Below are 24,615 nucleotides of genomic sequence, written 5' to 3' on the forward strand. Positions count from 1 at the left end.
ATAGTTTTTTATTTCTCATAGTTTGTTAAAAGTTTTTCATTAACTTTTGTTTGGTGCTACATATACACTCATATTTATTAGATTGTTTTAGTGCTGATAACGATATTTATCTGTTATTTCGGCATATTAGAGACATATACTCCTAAATAGTGTATAAGATTGAACAATATTATTAAGAAGTATTACATAATAAAATAATAAACAACCACAAACTCAACTTAACCATAAGTACAATGAAATGTCAAACACAATTATTACAAATAGAAAATTAAAATTATTTAATTCTAAACTTTATAATAATCGAAGATGGAGAATGATGTATGAAGTTGTCCCCAGACAATCAGTTTTTTTTATCGAGTGTAATTTTATTTTTTTTCAAAATTTATAGAAAAAAAATATTTTTTTATAAAGAAAATATATCCATTTTAATAAATATAGGGAAAAATTGCACTATAGTTAAAAAGACCCGACAAACACACCAAACTGAACTATTTAGCTTTCTTAATATAAAGAAGCATATGCTCAGGATTTAGAATAGTTTTTGATACTTTATGGTTTTATATGTTGTCTGGTTTGTTATGTTTTAATAAAAGAAAATAAATAATTACAATAGACAATAGTTTATCTTCCTTTGCTGTATATTCAAAATATAATTAAAATATCTTATAAATAAATTATTATTAATAAAATAATTTTGGTAATACATTATTTGACTAATTAAAATAATATCATAAAACTTAATATGATTATAAAATCAACCAAAAGATTATCAAAATCTATATTAAAAATCATTAGTAATTGAAAATTTTATTTTAACTTTGATTTTTCAAATACCTATATATAATAATTGAATGGTATATATAAGTCTTATCACATTATTCTCAGCATGCATATGTTCCATATATTGCTTACATGATATTTGAATTTTGAATTAATAAGCAGTACAAAATTTTATAATTTTTAGTAAATGTTAACAAATAAAAAAGTATTGCAGTATTTTAAAAAAAGCATATTACTAATACTTTTTTAGCCTCTAAGCAATGTTGAAAAAGAAGAAAAAGTGGTGTAACACTTTAAGCATTTAGGATAGGTAGTTAAGGTGTGGTATTAATTAGGGTGAATTGATTATAGCATAATAAGATGATTAGAGAAGGATAAATGAAAGAAGATATTTAATTTTTGCATTTAAGATTGGTTGGTTAATCTTAGCCGACAGTGGTAAAGGGGTGGTGTTGGTGGAGAATAAGTGCTTTCCTTTTCAAATCGCTTTTGGATTGGAATGGCTTTGTGAGATATCCGTACGTTATAGTTAAGTGGGTACGACAAATTTCCTGCTTTGGGTTTAAAGGAATGACTTATTTAGAAAATATGCAAACATCAATCCAGCCACCACCCCTCTAATTTATTTATTTTTATCTATTTTTTATTATTATTTATTGTTCTCGAACCGATAGTACATCACCTTTCTTCTTGATTGGTCGGTTGATCTACTCTACCTCATCTCTTTTCAGAAGAACTTTACAACTTTCCTTTCTTTCTTTTTTCTTTTGTCTTTTGTCTTTGTAAACTTCAATCTCGGATGTTACATGCAAAAGGTATTCCCACACTTAAATGAGATCTCGGTATTTAGTGCTCGATAAAATTAAGCATGATGATGACATACCTTTTTCTCGAAATGTGTGACTATTTATATGATAATCATGTGTCATGCCGGATTAGGGTTTTTTTTATCATAATTAAGAATATATTATCTAATGTTTTCAATTATCATAACGAGAGTTTGGTCTTATTAATCTCCTATAAGACGTAATTAATTTGGTTGTATCGATTGACTTTGATTGGATGACGAGACTTTCACCTGTCGTCTGGTCCTGACCGGTACATTTATAATTATTATTCATATAATTAACAAATATTTTTTTAAGCTCTTTTAGTATTTACAATATTATTTTTAAAATTCATATTAGTAACAAATTGTTGCTTGGATAAATTCGAACCCAAGTTACTTAAATAAATAAATAACCTTTAATCACTATTTCAGATATTTTTTTTATTTTTTTTGTCTACTCATTTTCTCATGTTTCATAACTAATAACTCTATTCACTTTGAATTTTAATACAGTTAGGTCAGATATAAAAACACTTTTTTATATACTTTTAAATAAGGTATAAATTTATCTGTTAATAATTTTATAAGTTTGATATTCTTTTTAAGTAGGTTTGTATGTCGAATGGTTAAGAAAGCTAAATAAAGGAATAATTTTAATCTATAATAATAATTTTAATAATAATAAAAACAAAAGCTATTCTTTATAATTTACATAATTTACTCAAAAAGTTCGAAAGGCTTTTTAAGTGGGAAAGATATTATGATCTTTTTAATCAAACAAGTTTTTATAAATAAAAAGCCTAAGCTTAACCTACTTTTTAAATATTTGATTTGACTTAGGTATGCCATGCATTTGTTGAGAAACTCGAACATTTTCACACCTAATCAAACTTAGCAATTTATAATGATAATTTTTAGCCTTTTTATTAGTTTTTTTTACTTTATTAATAATATTGAGTATTTTTTATAAAAAAAATAAACATTTTCTAAATGCTCTTTAATAACTTATACTTTAGTATTATACATCATATTTTATACATCATATTTTAACCATCACATTAATTCGATATAAGCATATAGTATCTACTTAAACTTTAAGAGTATATTAATTTGTTTTATTTTAAATCTGGTTCGAAATATTTTAAAATATAACACTTATTAATACTAGAAAACATAATATAAAAACTGTCAAATAATTAAAACTATATAATAGATAATTAAAAATTAAATAACACTTTTGAACTATCAATGATATTTTCAACTGTCACATGCCATTTTAACTTCTACCAAACTTTCAGCATATTTATTAAACTTACCCTTTGTTTTTATTTCTTCCCCCTTTACCCTTGTAATTTTTATAGCAAGGTCATGATACTTACCGCAAGAGGATTTTCTTTTTAATTTTGTACTTTTGTTAAGAGAAAGGAAATCATGATATTTTGGAAAAAATAAGATAATAAAATCAGTTAGAAATAGTTATGATAAACGTTAATTATTGGTGTTCTAAATAAAGGATTAGACTATGCCCATAATATTTCATCATTATTTTAGATAAATAAATTTAGAGTATGATCACATTCGAGTAATACTTAGTTTATCGGTCCATTTTGAACGAATTAGTCTTGATCTTGGTAATTGACGGTTTGAGTCAAATAATATCTTAAAATGCACAATAAATCGCAATAACGATAGTTACAACAATACTTAATTAATTGTATTTATCCTCTCAATATACGAAAAATATTTAGATAAATCAACTAAATACTGATTAACTGATGTTATAAATATGATATATGCCATTATACCTCTCTATTAATGAGGATCACGATTCATGTCAGAATAACTGATATTCAGTCCATCATAGCAAGAGTCCATAACTACACACTATAAATAGAACTCTTTTGTGGAAGGAATAAGGTACTTTCTTACCAATTATCAATATACACTCTTTATAAAATATTTACTTAAGAGTCAGAGTACATTTTTCAGGTCATCTCTGATCAATCGAGTATCGGTATTTGTGTTAGAATACTTGAAACATCAAGAATTGTACACTCAGTCTAAGATAGTATCTAGACGCTATTTACATAGAGAATTTGGGATATTCCGGGAAAAAAAGTATTTATAGAAGCTGATATAATGAATCATCCAATCACTGTCAGCCAATATTCGGGAGAATCCTTAGTGGTCTGTACTTTTGTTGGGTTTCTTTTGGAAAGGAATGGTAATTAGTAAAGGTTGTGTTTTTGCGGCAAACAGAAAATCAAACACTTTCTCTTCCCTTTATTCCTTCGTTTCTCCCTAAGGACACTCACCATAGAAGAACCAACCAACACAACAGGATCTCCTTTTATTTCACCCTTCTCCTTATTTTATTAACGCCTTTTCAATCCTGTGCTGGACTTCACCACTGTTGAATTCAGCAAGTGGCGCAAAAAGGAGAAAATTTTCATTCCACACCAGCACAGACACACGCATATGTATATAAAATGACCAATAACATGACAAAAATGAAGGAAAGAGAGTATAAAAAAGGAAAATAGAAAAGTAAGTTAAAAGGGAAGTGGGGAAAATGGCCCCCTACCCAATCCCCAACTCTGTACATGACATAATGTAGGTTAATTTCTCTTTTCAATTGTCATCAGCACCAGATCAATGGTGAGTAGAACCAATACTTTTACAAAAAATTGTCTATTTTACTCTTAATTTTTCAGATATCTATATCCATAACAAATAAGACACTTCTCGATATGCAAATTCAAAACTGAGATATGTTTTCTAGATATGACCATCCACAACACAAGAATGTCTTTCGGATATGATCATTCACAGTATTAATAAGAAAATAATAATTATCAAATTTAAATTATACGTAATTATTGTATGTAATATTGTATTATATTATACTTGTATCCAATTATATGTAATTAATTTAATAATGATAAAATATAATGATAAGTGAATCTCTGTCTAAATAGATTATAATTTAAAAAGAGAAAGTCTCCGTATATACATAAAAAAAAAATAAAGTTTTTCTAGGATGAGATCACAATTGAACTGCAGGGAGAATTAGCCCATAATGTACCCCCAGCCCCCAGGCCCAGCCCAACCCAACCCAGCAGAAATGAACTTTTTGCAACTACAAATGAGCCCTCCCCCTCACTTCTCCCACATGCCATGCCCCCTCTCTTCTTTTCTCTCCATCCTTCAATCTCTCAACTCTGCTCTTTCTTCTTAATAACCCAACCCACCAATGCACATGGCTGCAACTCTGTGCCACTCATACATGGAGTCCCAACTCGTGGAGTCAAGAATACACAGACTCGTGTTCTCATCCCCAAAACCACTTCCCCCTCCCCAACACCCCATTGATTTACCCTTCAACAACCAACCCTACGCTGCTTGGAGCACCATTCAAGCTCTTTCAAAAGAAAGTACGAGTTTTGACAGCTTCGTGAAGCCATCATCTCTGAGACTCAGCCCCAAAAGTCTTGAGCTCTGCACGGAAAATCTTGGCAATGAGACGGGCAGCGACATCATAGAGAGCGGCATTGAGATGCTCTCGTCCCGTTCATCAGAATGCGGCGAAGGTGAAGCGAGTTCGGGGATAAGGGAGAAGGAGAAGAGGAGAGCGCGTGAAGGTCGGAGTTTTCCACCACCATTGACGACGATAAGAGGATCCGAATCGATACGGGTCAGGCCCCACAGAGAAGATGGGCGGCTAGTGCTCCAGCTCACCAAGGTCCCATCCTCTTTCCAAGCAGAGAGAAGCCATGGTCGCCTTCGCCTCTGCTTTTGGACGGAAGAGGTGGTGGTGGAGGACGAGGAAGAAGAGGAGGTAGAAAAAGCAGAAGAACAAGAACAAGAACATGAACATGAAGATGAAGATGATGACGATGACGACGATGAAGGTGTTGATGGTGAGAATAATGAGAGTGAATGGGAAGTGTTGCAGGAACATGAACATAGAAAAGAGGTGAAGCGTTGGGGTGTTGAAGGTGTTGTGAGGGTGGAAAACACTAAGTTCGAGTGGCCAAGCAGGTGCAAGGAAGAAGACCATGAAAACATCACTGACTTGTTACTAAATTGGGGGGAACCAGTTCGTTTAATTTCGATTTAATTTGCATTTAATTTCGATCTATCTATAACCAACTTCTACATTTTTTATCTCAATTTTCTTACTTATTATTTTTCCCCACTAAACTTCCTTCTGCTTGGTAGTTATTATCGTTACTCTCTCTGTCTCCGACAGCCACAAAACAGCCACAAAACACGGACATACAGTACCACATTAGTGTCACAACTCATCACTGCATTCATTTCCCAATAAAATTTATTTTACTGCAAAAATGTTCAAATAGTAAGAATTACAAATCAATACTATAATAATAATAAATTTGACTTATATTATTTATATAATTAATTTGAGTCATATCAACGTTTTGTTGTGTACGATCCAAATATTATTAGATTCAAATCGTTATTAAATTAGTATTGATTTTGAATAGAGAAATTATATTTTTGAAATTTTTTTAAAAAATTACGCCCACCTAACAACTACTTTTAACAATATAATAATATATATACTTTAGAGTATAAAACTATCACCCCCTCTCTTTTGAATATGCTGCGAATCTTTAGTCTTGCATTATCCATAATTCAATGTTTGAATAAAAAAAATAGCATGAAGACAAAAACTAAAAGTATGTGTTTATGTCTCCAGAGAGTTTAGGCGCATTTTGAAACGTTTAACCTTTTTTCTTCTTCTTTTTCCTCTGCTTTTATTTCTTTCCTTTTCCTTTTTCTATGTCTCATACTTTAAATATTGAAAGTCTTTATTGTTACGTTTATTTATCATTATCATATTATTATATAAAAAATATCAGGAATCCCTTTATTAGCAAAATTACTTACAAATAAAGTGGAAATGCAAAATTTGTTCAATTAAATAACTTTATATATCCTTAACTCAATGTAGTTAAATTATTCCTTATAGAATAAAATAATTAAGTTAATTCTTATAGAATAAAAGTACCATGTCGAATAAGATTTCTAATTCAGTTGGTCTTTAACCTAACTGACTAAATTGACATTTTTTTTTCCTTTTCTCTTTGTTCAGTGGCAATAAAGAAGCAGGAAAAATACCAAGTATTATCGTAGCTTCATTTATTTCTTTTAAAGAGAGCTACGGCATGGGATGTGTTACACAATTGCTTTTCATTTAACTTTGAATTTGTTCACATACAAACCAATTTAGAGGAAATTTAATTAAAAATAACCAGTTCTCATAATCTATCTATAATTATAATGCAGTAGTTAAAGGTTTTAGAGACTTATGACTTAACATATTATAAATTATAACTTTCCACTTAATTCAATATTATAAAACTGATTTATATACTAAGAATATTTTTTTTTTTTTTTTTGAGATTTTTAACATACTTTTTCATATCAAAATCTGTCAACTTTTATGTAAGACTATATATTATGAGTGGTCTAATAATGATTCGATAGCGGATGACCTAATAAATTTAACTTACCCTCATAAAATCTATTCGGATAAGATTTATACTCAATTATATAATACTATACAAACGTTTTTATCTCTTTCCAAACATATTGGAAAGAAAAAGAGCATAGGTAAGAATGTGGTGAGCAAGAAGTGATTTCTGACTATGTATAGTAGTAAAATGTGATAGTGGGAGAGACGTTATTTGGGTAAAAAAAAAGGTGTGTGATATGGAAGAAGAGATGTGATTGATAAGAGAAAAAGGAAAAACAGAAAGGAAGAAATGAATGAAAAGAGCGTGTGAATGATATCGGGAAGATTTGGTTGATTCTGCACTACGACTCTGCAGCTTGTACGGTCCATTTCAATGGAATCCATTTTTCTTCTCTTCTCTTCTCCAAAAAAACATATACCTGCGTAACTCAACTGGATCCAATGGAAGAGTATACATAGACTGTCAGAAACACAAGAGAGGATTCGTATCGGTGTCGTACGAATTTGGGGGACCAATAAGATCCTCGACTCTGAAACAAAATCAAAACCATAATCGTGTCTTTATTGTGGGTTTGATTAACTTGTGTGGGTGATGAGTGAAAGTGAGGTTGGTGGTGCATGATGTTATTGTAAGAGGGTCTCATGCTCCCATTTACCCCTCACCTCACCATGTGCATTGTGCACCAACATCTACCATCATCTATGCAACACTATCATCTATACAACACTAACACGGACATTAATACGATATGAGACACAAAGATACGTATAATTTCTAAAATATAGGATATAGGGACACAAATTTATATATTGTATAATTATGAATTATATAAATTGACAATCAAGATTTATGTACACAAGTATGTTTTAGTTTTTTTAAACAGAAAGATATTTCTCATGGCTAGTGTAAAACGATTTGTTCACCGAATATCGAGATTTCACTCGAGTGTCGAAGTGTCTTTTGCAGGTACCATCCGAGATTGAAGTTTACAAGGACAAATGGGAGAAAAGCGAAGAGAGAGTTGTGAAGTTCTTTCAAGAAGAGAGGAAGTAGAGGTGGATCGACCGACCAATATCAAGAAGAAAAATGATCGTTTTCTCAGTCTCAACCCTGTTCAAGAACAATAAATAATATCATTTCTTATCAATGCAGAATGATTTTGTTCCGAACATATTTGAATTTTTATGTTCCAATTTATGTATCAGTTGGTTGACTAGATGTTCACTAAGTAACCTAATCGTTTTTACAATCAAAGGATTCCATGTTACTAGTTATGTAGCATAGACACGAACACCGATACGACACAGACACGGAAATATACTTGAAAATATAGGATACAGAGACACAAATCTATATATTATATAATTATGAATTATATAAATTGACAATAAAGATTTATGTGTACAAATGTTTTAGGTTTCTTTTAGCAAAAAGATGTTTTTTTATGGTTGATTCAAAATGATTTGTTCCTTATTTTTATAATCATAATAAAATTTTATATAATATGTTTGAGTTTTTAAAAAATTAATATTGTTGGAGATCCCACATCGACTAGAGATAAGAACATTTCATAATATATAAATGGGTGCAGACCTCAACCCTATGAGCCGGTTTTATGGGGTTGAGTTAGGCTTAAAGTCCACTTCGTAATATGGTATCAGAGCCATTTCGAGCCTATCCCCAGCGTGAGGGGTGTGTTGGAGATCCCACATCGACTGGTAATAAGATTTTTCATTAATCTTGTTGGTAAAGCATTCTGTGGTTGCTGCTGAAGGTCAGGGATTCTTCTTCCACTTAATTCACGTATAATGCCAGGAATTAAAAAGAATTGTAAATCGAAGAGCTATATTTCATATAGATTTGAATGCAACTTATCTGAGTGAGATGCTGTCTACACAGTCATGCACAGCACCATATAATCATGTATCAAATATTTAAACAACTACCTAATTTTTTTTATGTATTTTCTTACACTATAAACGTACTGCTGGTATCTACTTATATGTCTAAGTTTTTTAGCTGATAAAAATATTATGTATTAAAAATTTAAGTATAAGTCGAAAATTTAGAAATAAGTAAAATATGAGTATGTACATTATAAAGTTTTATCTACTTATCATCTAAAAAATTTAATTAAAAATAATATCTTATTATATATGAGTTTGATCCTTACTCGTTAATTTAAAATCTTTTAGTATTTTTTTCTTAACAAATTTGACACTTCATCTGGATAAGACTTGATAAAAAACACATTTTTTTTACATTTTTTTTTTAAAGTTTAATGAGTCTGAGAGTCTGGTCTGACCAAAAAGCTGGGAAAGTGGAGTGTGTACTGTATCACAAAACGCAAAACACGTGCCAATAATAACATGTAAAGAATGCTGTACTTTCTTCACCCATACTCCCTGGCATGGCCAGTTCAAAGGAAATAAGTAAACATGAATTGGCAGAGGAAAAAAAATCTTTTTGTAAAAGAAACTTTTGGAAAAAATACTTTTGTAAAACAAACTTTTGGTTCCCATGGTTCACAATTTATTTTGTAATAACAATTCCCTTCATGAAACTATTGCAAGTGTAACAACAATTATTTTCTTGATAGAATTTTTGTAAAAAACTTCTAACTACAAAAGATCCATGTCTCCAAGTGAGTGTGAATTTATTTTATAAAATAAATTAAAATATGTCAACTAATGAAATTGTTCTCTCAAACACTATGGCAGTCGAAGAAGCACTACAGATGAAAATGTTGGAAGAGATATAAAAATACAAATATAACTAAAATTATTTTAAAAAATAAAATTGTTATTTAAAATAATAAAATAATTTTTTACACCTAATATGAAAATGCATACGTGAGAATTTAGGGTTTAAGGTGTATAAGAAGAGAGAAATTCATTTAAGTTTTTATTGGAACATTCAGTTGGGTTTAGTTTTTCTTTTTCATCATTAATTGTTTCAAAACAAGTATACCATACATAATTTGGGTACTTTAGCTGAGTGCGTGCAGTCATTTCTTTTATATGTTGCCAAATTAAGCGTCAGAATTTAACATTTAAATTGTTTGTAAAATCCAAATTATGACATAACACAAAGCTTTAAAACTGCTGACATCATTGTTTTAAACATCATGTGTGGTTCTTCTGAATCTATCATTTGTATATTCAAACTGTTTCAGCTTTTGGCATTAATTGTCTTTGATCCAATCTCACATGCAAAATATCCCAGATTTTGAACAAAAAATCTGCTGCTAGAAAAATCTAAAATGCTCCTTGAATGACATCAAAATAGATTCAGTTTCATCTTGCAAAGGGTCTGGTTTTTCTTGTTTGTTAAGCATTGTAAAGCCTTTTGCTTTTGTTTTGTTGGAAACATATATAAGCACTTTCCTTCCCTTCTTCCACAAAGTTTTAGAAGCCAATTATGCAACAACACTAGTTATTGGGCACAAAAGAAAAGATAATCAATTTTTTTTATAAAAAGATTGCCAATTTATTATTCCAAACGATTTCCACCAAGTGATGTTGGAGGGGTTTTTTAGACTTTAATTAATTTCTTTATTTACTTTTTTCTTGTCTTCAGTCCTTAGTTTTGTACCTTGTGCTTTCCAACAAATGGACAATTCAATGACTAAGCAACTTTTGAACAACAAATATAAATATACGCACATTCTCAATTTTTTAAATTGATGAAAAGCGTAATCAAACAACAATATTGAAAAACTCAAATCTAAAACATTCAGTGTAACAAAAAATAGGTATACTTTTTAGTGTATTTATGATATATATTGAAATTTTCATCCTAATTTCTTTGTAATTAACATTACTATTGACCTAATTCAATAATAAATGCAATCTCATTTTAAAGATCAGTTACCCAGAATCTTCTAATTAATGTTGATGTTGCCTTTATTTAAACATATCAATAGACGACAATTCATCAACATATTCGGACTCAGTTCATTACTGTGTATAAAAATAGTGTTGTTGAGCTCCAAATAAGGGAAAAAAAATTATGAATAAAAAAAAGACCATGCTTTGATTTCTTGGAAAGGAGAATAAAGATTGAGCATTGTAAAGTAGAGATTTTGCCCCCATTATTGGTGGGTCTAACTTGCCATATGGCGTCACAAACAAAAGGAACAACATTTGCTACAAAAGCATTCTTTCATCTCTCTAGTTTTGTAACCTTTAGAATTTTGACCCCACCACCACATCCACCCAAACTTGGTCACAAGAAGAGAGAACTCTTGAAGGGGACAAATAGGAGAAGTCAACCAATTGGTGTGGATAATATAATGAATGAATTATAGAATTTATATTTTCACACATTGGGAAAATCGAAAAGCTGTGTGTTCTTGACCGTATTTATTTAAAAAAACATAAATTGAAATAAGGAAGATGCCACAAATGGATGATTGTTACAATTCAAGTATTATTTTTCCAAGTAGCCAAAGAAAAGGAAAAGGGTTAAATCATTTTAAAGTTCTTAGCTATGGCATGAATAGTGAGGTTTCTCTCTGTCCTTCACTACCCAAACGGATAAGCATATGAGTGTGATGGTGCATTAAACCAATCCTCTTGTTGGAGAGAAAGTCTACTTACACGGGTCTGTTATGTATCCATCTGCATATTCCCTACATCAGTATCATTATCACCATAAAGCATTACTCTTATACAAACTCTTCTTTTCATTTTATCTCACAAATTTAAGATCACTAATATAAGTAATAACTTGCTTATGTATTTTATTTTTAAAACATGTATGTGTCCTATCACTCTTGTTTCATGTCATTTTGTTTGACCTTTTTACATGCTAATTCAATAGTGACTATACTCACATAATTTTAATTCCACTACTTTGTTTACTATAGGTTTTCAGTTTTTCACTCGGCTTTTACCTTACAAGATTTCAATTAATTTGCAAGTTTTTAGTTAGTTTGTGAATTATTAGTTTTGTTCAACAGAACTCACGGCTATATATGAAACAATTTTAAAGTTTAAAGTTTCAAAATTTTGTAATTTTTTTATAAAATTTACCTTAATCATGATCATTGATCTTAAAAAGATCTAAATCACTCTCTAATTGTGAATTTTATTTAAGGGTGAAAGACATTTAACAACTCAAGAGTTTCTACGAAGAAATCTAGCTCATGTTTAGAGTATTATTTAAACAACATAAATATCCAACTCAATCAAGTTTTCATGTGTATATAAATATATAGCAATATTACTCTCCTTTTAAGGTAAAAACGTTTAGTACAATAATAAAAAATGTATAAATTAATTGTTAAAGAAGAGATGTTACTATTTTTCCTTGTTGAAAAATGTGAAGTAAAATGATTTTTTTTTTAAGAAAGTAGTGTAATATGGGTAAGTCATATAGAAGATTTTAAATTGAAAATAGTATCTTATGGATATGACTTTAGGTCGAAAAAAACTTCACGTGAAAGTCCTACTCACTAGTACGACTTAGTCAATTTCATTCAACAGAAGTCGTACCACTCGTATATGACTTTAGTTGTATTATATTACATTGAAATCGTACAAATCATGTATGACTTTTATTCTAAAATCGTATACATAGTATATGACTTACCCATTATAAGAGTTTTTTTTATCCAAAATCGTAATTTGTGAAAAGAAATTATACAAATTTGGTGCAAAAACAAAGTAAAACACCATCTAAATTCTATTCTTTGGGAATAAAAAGTATATGTGGGTGATTTTGATGCCTCCACATGCAACAGAAGCAAATTAGTGGCACAGATTGTGTTTCTTTCTTTCTCTTTCGTTGCTTTTAGATGTCATGAAGGACTATGAGGGTGTTGGAGAATAGGGCCCCAGATCTGTTTAAACCACGAGAAGAAACAACGGTTAAATAGTTGCAACGATGATAAATCAAAGAGAGTGGTGACCAGCACAAAGAAGCTCCTTTATATGGGTGTGTTGTGCTTGTCCAAGAAGAAATTTGACATATATTTCAAAGTGATACTGTCAAAGAAAAGAGTAGATTCACGAGAATGTACACATTGTTCAGTATTTGTATTTCATTTCCTTTCTTAGCATTATTTTGGTCATAGCGGTCCCATGCATGCTTTAGACCATATTCACAAGATTTTGTGATGATTCCTCGACCTCTCTCTTTTCTTTCTTTTTCCTTCCTTTTGCTGTCTCTGTCTCTCCACTGATTGCTGGATCAACAACTTTTTAACATACACAATTTTCAGCCTCTCTCTTTCAAGGAATTGTAAAGCAGACTGAACCGTTTTATTTTCATGTATCCAACGCCTATGTGTATCTGCAAAAGAGTTCCGATGATAAAGTAAAAATCAGATTATTAACTAATACCACATACTGATAAATGGTACTGAGGGTGAAATTGGGGGTGGAAAGTGACACCTTTTTTATCTTCTTTCATGTTGGTGTCTCTCTCAAATCATATTTGCATGAATCTTTTTTCCGTATCAGGTTGATATCTCAGAATCAAAGTCTTTCAAACTATGCTTCCAAGGAAAAAAAGACGCGTCCCCTCTACCCACACAAACATCTTATCATTCACTTTAATTAGTCTTTTCTTTCAATTGAAAATGCAGCCCATGTTCCTAATTTTTCTTTTCCTTTTCATCTGTTCTTTCATTGTTGGGGTCCTGCTGCAGACACTTTGATCAACACTGTGTGATTAAAAAGATATGAAGCAAAAGTGACCCTTTTGCTATTCTTTGACCAAAACACTAATTTCAAAAGAGATCCCAATAGATCATCGCATTGATTAATTCCGGGGAACAAAAAGAACTAATGGGGATTTCTTAACCATTTTATTTAGGAAAAAAATTACGGCTAGCAGAATCTAATTATCCAAATTAAGCTTTTTTTGGGAAGCATGGAGACAAGATTGGGTGGCCCCGTAGGTAACATATGGCAATTAAAACAGATCCTTGCCTCTTCACTACCCACATTAATCATTTTCTTCATTGACGTCACTAATACACCACTTTCAACACAAATGTAACAGTGAGAGAGTGAAAACAACCAGAACCTAAGAGGGTCAATGAAGAAGTTGTCAATTTCTCTGATTTATGTTTGGAACAGTTTTCAGAAACTTGTCACAAACAGTTCACATGCATAGATAGAACGCAGCAGCTAATGGGGCCATTCAAAGTCCAATTTTGAATTTATTTAGAACGACATTTCCATACTATTGACATGCCAGATACCAACATTCCAACTTTCTTTCCCTGCATTTGTTTAATGAAAATATTGTAATATCAAGAATTTGGGATGTCAAAGATGAAATTCCTAACTATTTGACTATAAAGAAAGGTTTTCATAATGGCAAGCACCAATTATGCCTAAAACTTGTGCAATTACAATCTCTGACAACAACTTGGATCCTCTATGGTCAGAGTCTTAAAGGAGGATTGATTCATCGCACCTATAAATATACATGCTGAACTTTTCCAGTAGGATGAATGTGCATGTGGAATGACACCATATTAATATTCAATCAACAAATTATCAAGCATTGTATAATTATATTACAAATATTATAGCATATAAAAGTGAAAGTGATGTGTGAAATAAGAAATATTTAAGAAAATAATAATTAAATTATAAAAAATTTATCGGTGATATAGAAACAGCAATTTGGATTTTTTTAATTAAATATCAGGTATAGCTTTCTTTAAATGCTAAGTGGGCTTACTTTTGGACCATATTTGGAGATATTTTCTTGTCAAGAACAGTACACAAGGAGTAGTGAAATTATCACTTCTCAAGTAGGGAAATTTTTAGCGGCAAGTTTGTGGATTTTCTAAGAATGGGAAAGTTATCATCTGTGCAATACGCTGTAAATATGGTTGGGGTACCTCTGCTTCTTCGATATACTTATTGGTTTCATTGAAATTTGCAAAATGATTTCAAGCTCTCTTTAAAGAACATCAATTTTGGGGTGAAAGGGAACTTGTTGGTTGAAGTTATGTTCATTGGTCAAAACTTGTAAACTCCTGCAAGAGAAGACATGTGAATGCAGATGAAATAACAGACATGTGGAGGTTGGCTGAAGACTAACTAACAAATTGACTTTATAAAGAAAACTAGTAAATGAAGACATAAATTGGAACCAACTGGGAACTAGTACGTAATAGTTTTAAATAACCTGATATCATATTAAGAACTATTACGTAAATGATATCAAGAACTATTACGTAAAAGTTTTAAATAACTCTGATACCATATGGTATAAAAAGAATTTTTGTTTTTAGGATAAGATTTACACTCATTTATATACATTAGATATAATTTATACATATTAAGAAGTGTTCTTACTGAAAACTGCTTTATAAATCCTAGCGTAGAACAAATTTTACTGGTAGTGGTTATCGGTTTAGATGAGAATCTTTAAGTAGGAATATATTTACCAGCCCAGAAGGCTTCACTCATACAAGTGCTAACCATTGTGCCTTCTCTTTTTTTGAGAATTTTAAACACCTTTGAACTAAATTAGAAGTTTTTGGAACTGCAATCTAAGCAGCCTCAAAAATCAAATAAGCAACAGAATTTCCATTTTCAAACCAAAGCAGTAATCTGCTGTCATCAATGCTACAATCTGTTGCCTCCTATTCAGATTTGGCAAATGTAAAATATTCAAAGAAAATAAAAACAATCTGTTGATTATGGTAACAGTAATATAACAACTCTGGTCGAAAAATGCTGTTGACCCTTTCTAGCATCCTTCAAACACTTGCAGTATTGATACAACACTTAACCTCAATCGTTTTCTGCTTCACTAGAAAAAAGAACCTGTCTACATTATTTTCAGTTTTCCCGAACACAGATTAGTACAAGCTCTAAGGAGGTACCAATGCCTCCAAATCGACAATACTGAAGAAAAAAAATGGGGAACAATGGCACCCTCTTGTTTACAACAGGAAAAGGTTACCAACTAACAAGAGCATTGAACAGTAAAACAAACCAATTTTAGAAATCAAATTAGCACCATTAGAAGTCTCAGGAACAAAACTTCCTTCAGGAGTGTTTGTGGTGAGTACGACTACAATCCAGTTATCTTCTGAACCAATACCAATTCCTGTAAACTTGGAGTCATTGAGATTACCCGAGTAGAGAGATTGTGTGAAATTTGCAAGGACAACGCTTGGAACCAGGCCAGGAACACAAACAGGCATCACAGATCCATCCCTTGTGTTAGAAATATTCAAGTGACATTTATTTAAAAGGTCTGGGTAGTTGGAGAACCGAGGCTCTGTGCCTGGGACTGTGTTAGCACCTGTGGTATTTGTACAAGGTTGATTCTTGAACTGGTCTGCTATTTCATCAGCGAAGCAATTTGCATTTTCATTCTTAATTAGAGATGTCAAGTGTAATGATTTCCTATAGTTGTTGATTCCCTGATAAAGATCATCTTCCTCGTCTGCAAGGGGATTAAGGTTAGTGCAATCTCAAAATGTCAAATTCAAAGTGTGCATGTTTGCAAGGAAATGAGACAGGATGATAGTAGGGATTTTTCATGAAACATTGCAAATCTAACTTCATTTTCAATTTGATACATGATTATATGGTGCTGTGCATGACTGTGTAGACAGCATCTCACTCAGATAAATTGCATTCAAATCTATGCGAAATATAGCTCTTCGATCTACAATTCATTTTAATTCCTGGCATTATACGTGAATTAAGTGGAAGAAGAATCCGTGACCTTCAGTAGCAACCACAGAATGCTTTACCAACAAGATTAATGAAAAACCTGATCACTAGTAATTTATTAATTCGGACACGCCTCTTAAATGGTGCATTCACACGTATCACATACCGACACTCGTACTACATTTGTAGGACACGTATCGGTAAAGCGTCTCATTCAAAAAATATTTGTTGGATTTCTGACAATTCTAGTACAGTTATAATACAATTTTAAAAAGAAAAAATACATTAATTTTCTAAAAACTCAAACTTATTATATAAAATTTTATTATGATTATAAAAATAAAGAACAAATATTTTGAACAAATCATAAAAAACATCTTTCACCTAAAAAAACTGAAATATTATCCTACATTTTAGAGCATAGTGTCCGTGTCTATGTTTCATAGCTAGTAACATGGAACCCTATGGTTGTACACGATTAGGTTACTTAGTTACCATCTAGTCAACCAACGGATATATAAATTGGAACATCAAAATTCAAATCTGTTGGGAACAAGATCATTCTGCATTGATAAGCAATGGAATTATGCAATTTCAAATTTCGTTATCCAGTAGGTATCAGCTCAAATGAGCAGATCTTTTCAAGGTCAATGTTTAAAAGAAGATATAAACTATCCCCAAAGATTCAGTGATGTCAGATTCATCGTTCTCCCACACAGATCTAAGACTGTCCATTGAGAGACTCAGGCACAATAAATGGGTGAAAAATAAGGACAGAAAAAAACGCATACCCAGAGAGAAAACTACTTAAATTTGTAAACTTGATGAGAGGTAAGAAAATTCAATAAAAGATAGTGAGAGAAAATTCTCATATAGTATATGTTTGATGATAACAAGTGAAACCCATTTGAGGGTAAGCATAAAAACAATAATTGGAAAAATTAAGTGATGGTATCAGAGCACTGACCGTGGTCGCATTTCACTGAGTGATGGGAGAAGATAATGGAAGAAATGAGGAGAGTGAAAAGCAGAGGGAAGCGGAATAACGCCATTGTTTGTAGTTTGAATGAAGCCTAAGTAGAGAGAGAAAGAGAGAGTTGAAATGATGAAGAATCCCTTGTGTTTCCTTGTTAAGTAAAAGCTTCATCTTCTGCATAGTAAGTGTTTTTCACAAACAAAATTAAAATGATTCTTTTTATTTTTATCTTTTATATTATCTATCATTTTATTTCTATTTTAGAAATGAGTCTTCATAGGTTGAAAATACAATAATAAATAGTTTCAGATTAGGAGAAATATTTTTTATTAAAATGTGAACTTGTAAGTTGTAACATAGGAGAAGATGGAAATTTTTTGAAAGATTATAAACTGATAATTTAAGTATGCACTTGTCAAATTAATATTTTTTAACAGTGATCTAATCAATTTAATATGATTTTGAAAAAAATTAGTGGATTTGTGATACATACACGATTCTTATCATAGTATATCCACAAATTATTTAAAAATATACTTAAAAAATATATTAAATAACAACTAAATTTAGAAATAAAAAATAATTGAACACTAATTAGATATTAATTTACATACTAAAAGTATTTCTTTATTATTAATACAAATTTTATAAAATAATTTTTAAATTATATATAAATTAACTGTTTAAGTTTTAGTTACTAATATTTTATATTCTAAATTGATCTCTAAAATATTAATAATATTAATTTAGAATATAAAATAGTAAATAACTAAAATCTTAATACTAAAAATTAGATATTAATTTAGAAATTATTTTTATAAATTTTTATTAATAATAAAATTGATTTTAAATATAAAAAAAATAGTTTATAATTATGTTAATTTCTAAAATTACTTTGTATTTAATAAAAAAAATTACTTTATTCGTATGTCTAACAAATTTAATATAATGAATTGTAAGAAGATTATGATAATTTCACTTTTTGAATTGTTCTATTTTTCATATGCTAATATCATCTGATATAAAATACTAAAATATTTGTTGTTTTTATTGTTATGTATCAATATTAAACCATCTTAAGCAACTCAATTTTATATTTTTTTTTTCATTTTGAAATTATTTTAAAATTTGAGTATGTTATTGTTTTTTATTCTTAAGTTTTTTAGAAAGAACTCAAACAAATTTTAAACTACTTCAAATATCATATAAGAATGTTTAAGGGGAAGAATTGTTTCAAGTTAGACAACTTTTAAATATTCATTACTAAAAATGTCCATAACAATATATACAAACAATAATCTACATTTCCTTATTATTTTAACTCCTTAGGTGACTGTAATCTTGGAAAAAAAATCTTATTTTATTACTTATATATAAAATAGATATCTAAAAATATGTCCAACAAATTCACATGATCATACCTATATATATACCAAAATATACAAATAGATTAAATACAATCATATCGAGACGATATATAATAATATATTGATATATAGAAATACAATAATAATAATCTTTTAGCTTTAATCACCTAATATTTTTTATCTATGATTTTTTTTTATTATCGATAAAGTTTGGATATTTCATTAACATATTTTATAACTCAATACACACCTAATAACATAGTTTTTTTTAATAATCACATGTAAAAAAAATTAAATATATTTTTTTAATATTCCACAAAGTTGCATTTACCACCAAACACATGTCATGTTAAATAAAGGATTAAACTATTAAAAGAAACACACCTTAAAAAAATCTCTACAGTTAATTTAAATATATAGAAAACAAGTTCCTATATATAGAAAAAATCAAGGTACTTAAAAGGAAAATCATCACTTGAATTGTATTCTTTCTCTTATACAAAATAAAGAAAATTTTCTCCTAAAATCTTCCTTTGAACGAAATCTTTCGTTTGAGTGATATTATTTATTAAGTATATTATTAAAGCTAAAAGTAATTATTTAATTTATCACATTTAAATAATAAAAGTAAAAGCATGAACCTTCTTCATTAGTATAATATTAAAAAAAGGTAATGAATACAAATATTTAATACTCCAAAACACAAATTTTTAATTTTTAATAATTATATAGAATCATTTGTGAAACAAAACTGACTTCATACATATTAAAAGTTGTGGGCCACATATACTACATTCCCAGTGATAATAAAACTTGCAACCTTGTAATCCTTTTAATATAATTTTTTTTTTAAATATTCTTTCTTTTAAACTATTTACAGGTTTAACATTTACGGTTTTGTTTCTTGTAACATCTTCCTTCAGTTTGTAATGCTTATTATGTTTTTTCTTAATTTACCATCACATAAATGTAACAAATTAAGAAAAGAGTGAGATTATTTTAATAAGATTATATATAATAAAAGAAGTATTTATTATTATTATTTTTAATGTATCATTAACTCAAAATAATCTGGGATATAGATTGTTAAATGGAAGTATAAAAAATGATAGTTTCAAAATTTATACGTGTAAAATTATTCATGTATTATTGGTTTCTTCTTCATAGAGAGCTTTAAAAAGATAAAGAACAACTCGCGGAATGAAACATGCAGTAACTCTATTCTCTGAGACAAATGATACTCTATTCAAAGTTTTTTTCATTAATCAACAAACAACAACAACAAAAAATACAAAAGAAACACAAAACGGTGTTCCAAACTCTTATAATATTATATATGAAGGAATCTGATCAACATTTCTATTGAAAGTATATCTCACAATCTACTGAAACTCTAGCAAAGCCTAGAATCTTTGTGCGCAATTTGTGGAGCCTGTCTACTCCCTCATCTCCATCAAAACCATAAGGATAGCTGAAAATCCAGAGTGCATCCAACTGTGGAGTTGATGTCAAGAAAAATTTGATGGCAAACAACTCCTCCTTTCTCCCAGTAAATCCGTAAATCCTTATGGTCTTGAGGCTTGTTTCAAAGCACGATGGAAATGGAACAACCTTCTTTAGAGCATTTTTATTCAGAAACACGCCCTGATGTACAAGTAAAACATCACGAATCAATAAAACTCATAACATAAGCGTTTTGTTTGCAAATAAAGAATTGATTTCTGGTTTAAACCAATGAGTTACCATGGCGAAGTCAAGAGATTCAAGACGAGGTGAGCGCCGCAATATGGTGAGCAGTGCAGCAGATGCCAGATTCATCAGTGCTCCTGACTCCACATGAAACTTGACTAAATTGTTGAACAAAGGAAGCTTCGAGAGGTAATATGGTCTTAGAGCCTGTGATATGCACAAACAAAAGATTTCAATATTCAAAAGAGTCTCATCAACTGTGTAGTGCACTCACTAGAATATAACAAATATATAAGGTTGTAGATTATATGTGAGAGACACATACCTCAGCAGCAAAGTCAGAAATGGATAGCTTTTCCACTTCTGAGAGGGCCTTAAGAAGTTTGAGCACGAAAAAACCAGCGTCCATGCTATCGATTGGAGGTGGGTGAACCTCAACAGCTCCATTAGTGATCGATGATGTGTTACAATCCAGAACATAGTCATTTAGGAAGTCCCCATCATAAGTGAATGTTTTCAGGTTATCTGCAGTGATTACTATTCGGCAGTCAGTTGGATCATCCGGAGCAACTGAATCAATTTGGTCATCTTCCCACTCCCTTATGATCAATATCTGAAGCATTGGACAAGCAATATGAACAGTTTCAACGTTGCTCCAATTGCAATCAATTAAGCTCAGCTTCTTCAGGGAAGGGCAACCAGTGAAAAGTCTCTGCGTTGATAAAGAATCAGGGAACACAACATCTCTGAAGCTCAAGGTGCTGAGACTCGGAAAACAAATATAGGAAGGAAGCATGATAATTTGCGGCATGTTGAGATGAAAATGTGTCAAGTCTTTGGATCTAAACAGGGAATCAGAGAAGGTCAATGGATCCTCAAGGCTTTCAAAATCGAGGCTTAGTTCTTGAATTGTTGGCTTGATGAAAGCACTTAGCCACCCATTAACCATAGGACTGTCATCACAAAAGTCATATGATAGAGAGAGTATTTTAATACAAGAGGTATTCAGAACTGCAACTAGTTTGTCCACAAATTTTGTGAACTCTTTTCTCTCCCTGTATCCTCTGCCTACCAATTTAACCTTTGACATATTCTTCCATTGATTCTCCCAGTTTTTGGATATCACAGCAGTTTGAATTGCATTTTTTATGGGCAGCTTGGATATAATCTCTTGAAGAATCTCGTTTGGTAGATCACCTAATTCGGTACTTCTCTCTCCCTTGTGTTGCTCGTTACCAGTCATAGAATTTGCATCCATCCCTGTATACCATAAGCATCAGTAAAATTGAAATGAAGGTGGAAAAGCAATACTCGGACAGAGAAACTCCTGCATCATCATCGGCATGGTTTACACAAGTAGAAAGCAACAACTAATATTTTCACACCAAAATTTACAAAGATTAAGAAACACACTATTAGTAGACCTTTAACCCTAACTCAAGAAAATTTACACCAATGTACTAATCTCAAGTCGATACACTCCAAGTGATGATGATAACACGTTACGCTTCAACTATTTCCCTGGTTTTGAGTCAGAAAATGGGGAAAAGCGCAATCTTTATACTATTAACAGTACCCTATAATCGACAAATACACATACAGATGCATGGATTTAACTCTTTAAAACTATTAATCCTACATGACAGAATAGAAAACATGTGTTATCTTCTGCAAATGCACAACAAAACTGACGTTTCCAATAACAATGAGAGGTTATATGTAAGTAGTCTTTGACAGTGTTTTCTGAACTTGATAACAACAATCACAGACACAGTGTAAAAAAGTTCAAGAACTATATCTACGTGAAAGCATAAATAGAAGAAATATGATCGAGAAAGAAAAGAAAAGGTTGAAGGAAGTGATAACCTAAATGAGGAAGGAAAGAGGAAGTAATAGCCTTCGCCGGAAAATGGAGACAGTAACAAGTAGCTCCGACCACCACCTCTGATCAGCGCAACCGTGAGGAAGTGAGTGATACTGTGTTAATAACATGGGTTAAAACATGTTAGAGATAGCACTATTTATAACTACTGAGTGAATTTTCAATTCATATATTCTTGGCAGATAAGATTTTTTGGTAAATCTTTTTTAATTCTTTGAAACTTTCAAAATCAAATGGTAAATTATTAATTAATGATACAAGATTTAATAAAAATAATTAAATGAAATGGATTCTCATTTTGACTTTTTCAACGAAATAGACCAATTTAGTGAAAAAATAGATGGTTGTCAAATAAAATTGTCTTTAAAAAAGATTAAGATAGAATAAAGATTGTCTTTAAAAAAGATTTAGATTGCAAAAGATTTTCTTTAAAAAAGATTTAGATAGCAAAATATTGTCGAATATTTTAATTGGGGAAACCGTTTGAGTTAATTAAATTATTAAGGGCGAATATGTTTAAAATATATTTATTGCACTCTAAATTGCACAATATTTTGTAAATATGTGTAATTTTTTAAATTACTACTGTCAGTAATATTAATGTCCCTTAATAATAAGAAAAATACGTTAATGTATATTTATCACAACCATGTTTAATTATATATTGCGTATATAGAATATAATATACATACTATTTATTACATTTGCAAGACTCATTATTGGAGGTATATTTATTGATTCTTGAAAATATTAAATAATCAAGATGGGAAATTCTTTAATATAAATTAAATATTTGAGAATTTTTTCAGTGGAATGCCTTGATTGCATTCTATATTTTAATGTTTCAGGAATAAATTAATGAACCATTAATAGTCTTTTGAAATATAGGTTGTGCTTTCTATAAATTTTGTTAGTTTCTTTATTGTTTTGTTTGATTTTATTAGTAGTATATTAGGTAAATGATATTTTTGGTAATTTGTAATACTTTTTGAAACATTATCTTTTAAAGTGAAAGTTTAATTTAAAAGATGCAGTTAGTTTCATCTTTATTAATGGAGGCCAATAAGTATTGATTGAATGTATTTACATGACAGATTAGTGGAAGACAAATTAATGTTATAAAAGTTAAAGAACAATAATTAAATTAACAAAAACATGAAAAATATTCAATACAAAAAGATTTGACATTCCTGTTTCTTAATCCGTGTCTAAAGTTACATATATATTAAAATTTGTAATAAAAAATTATAAGTAATAAATTATTATTTTATTGTAATGTATCAATTTAACAAAAACGAACTACATGATGTCAAAAAAAACTAAGTATCCACAGTTATAAATAAGAATATATTTAAAAGAATAATAAATATAGAAAACAGTAACTATTTAATATATTAAGTGGGGACATTGTTTAAGATAACTATTAATACAAAAATGTTTGAAATTATTTACTACATTCTAAATTATACAATATTTTGAAATAAAAACAATTAAAGAATGTATACATCCGTTATTTTGTAAACATTTACATTTTTTCCATTATTCTCGAAATTAATGTTTCTTTATATTAAAAGAATACTCATGCAAATTTATTAAAACACAAAATATTTAATTATACAGTATATGTATAGAACAGTTAAATTTGACAATCTAGATGCATATGTAGTATCCATTCTGGGCATATTTATTACACTTGAATAAATTAAATTGTTTGAAAATTGTTTACATAAAGTTAATCAATACCTATATAAAGGATTCCCTCTTTACTTTACTGCTCTTAATTTGTTTTTTTATTTTATTCTTATATTAATATTTCATTTTATTATTGTATTATGATTATTGTGTCATTTCTTATTCTCCTCTTAACTGCTCTTAATTTTTTTTTTCATTTTATATTTACTTAATAATTTATTGTATTAATTTATTTTG

At 29.8% G+C, this 24,615-nt stretch overlaps 3 protein-coding genes across 3 annotated transcripts; 1 reads left to right on the forward strand and 2 right to left on the reverse strand.

The window, feature by feature from the left end:
• The first annotated feature begins 4,787 nt into the window (after positions 1-4,787).
• LOC137810403 (protein FANTASTIC FOUR 3) lies at positions 4,788-5,782 on the forward strand. The gene has a single exon (XM_068611642.2). The coding sequence runs from the start codon at positions 4,863-4,865 to the stop codon at positions 5,727-5,729; it is 867 nt and encodes a 288-aa protein (XP_068467743.1). The 5' UTR covers positions 4,788-4,862; the 3' UTR covers positions 5,730-5,782.
• A 10,090-nt stretch (positions 5,783-15,872) lies between these two features.
• Positions 15,873-17,912, reverse strand: LOC137810404 (putative GPI-anchored protein At5g19250). Its single transcript, XM_068611643.2, has 2 exons — positions 17,740-17,912; positions 15,873-16,539 (listed from the first exon to the last, which is right to left on the reverse strand). The coding sequence occupies exons 1-2, from the start codon at positions 17,822-17,824 to the stop codon at positions 16,031-16,033; spliced, it is 594 nt and encodes a 197-aa protein (XP_068467744.1). The 5' UTR covers positions 17,825-17,912; the 3' UTR covers positions 15,873-16,030.
• Positions 17,913-20,474: 2,562 nt separating this feature from the next.
• On the reverse strand, positions 20,475-22,062 carry LOC137809595 (F-box/LRR-repeat protein At3g26922). Its single transcript, XM_068610709.2, has 3 exons — positions 21,130-22,062; positions 20,859-21,011; positions 20,475-20,759 (listed from the first exon to the last, which is right to left on the reverse strand). The coding sequence occupies exons 1-3, from the start codon at positions 22,060-22,062 to the stop codon at positions 20,475-20,477; spliced, it is 1,371 nt and encodes a 456-aa protein (XP_068466810.1).
• Between the last annotated feature and the right edge of the window lie 2,553 nt (positions 22,063-24,615).

This window comes from Phaseolus vulgaris, chromosome 2 (assembly GCF_051622355.1).
Source record: "Phaseolus vulgaris cultivar YP4 chromosome 2, ASM5162235v1, whole genome shotgun sequence".
Taxonomy (NCBI): Eukaryota; Viridiplantae; Streptophyta; class Magnoliopsida; order Fabales; family Fabaceae; genus Phaseolus; species Phaseolus vulgaris.

Excerpts from the sequence above, each read along its gene's own strand:
- LOC137810403 (XM_068611642.2), top strand. The coding sequence starts at position 4,863 with ATGCACATGGCTGCAACTCTGTGCCACTCATACATGGAGTCCCAACTC.
- LOC137810404 (XM_068611643.2), bottom strand. The coding sequence starts at position 17,824 with ATGGCGTTATTCCGCTTCCCTCTGCTTTTCACTCTCCTCATTTCTTCC. Across the intron at positions 16,540-17,739 it reads CTCAGTGAAATGCGACCACG|ACGAGGAAGATGATCTTTAT; the intron begins GTCAGTGCTCTG and ends ATCCCCTTGCAG.
- LOC137809595 (XM_068610709.2), bottom strand. The coding sequence starts at position 22,062 with ATGGATGCAAATTCTATGACTGGTAACGAGCAACACAAGGGAGAGAGA. Across the intron at positions 21,012-21,129 it reads TTTCTGACTTTGCTGCTGAG|GCTCTAAGACCATATTACCT; the intron begins GTATGTGTCTCT and ends TGCATATCACAG. Across the intron at positions 20,760-20,858 it reads AATCTCTTGACTTCGCCATG|GGCGTGTTTCTGAATAAAAA; the intron begins GTAACTCATTGG and ends CTTGTACATCAG.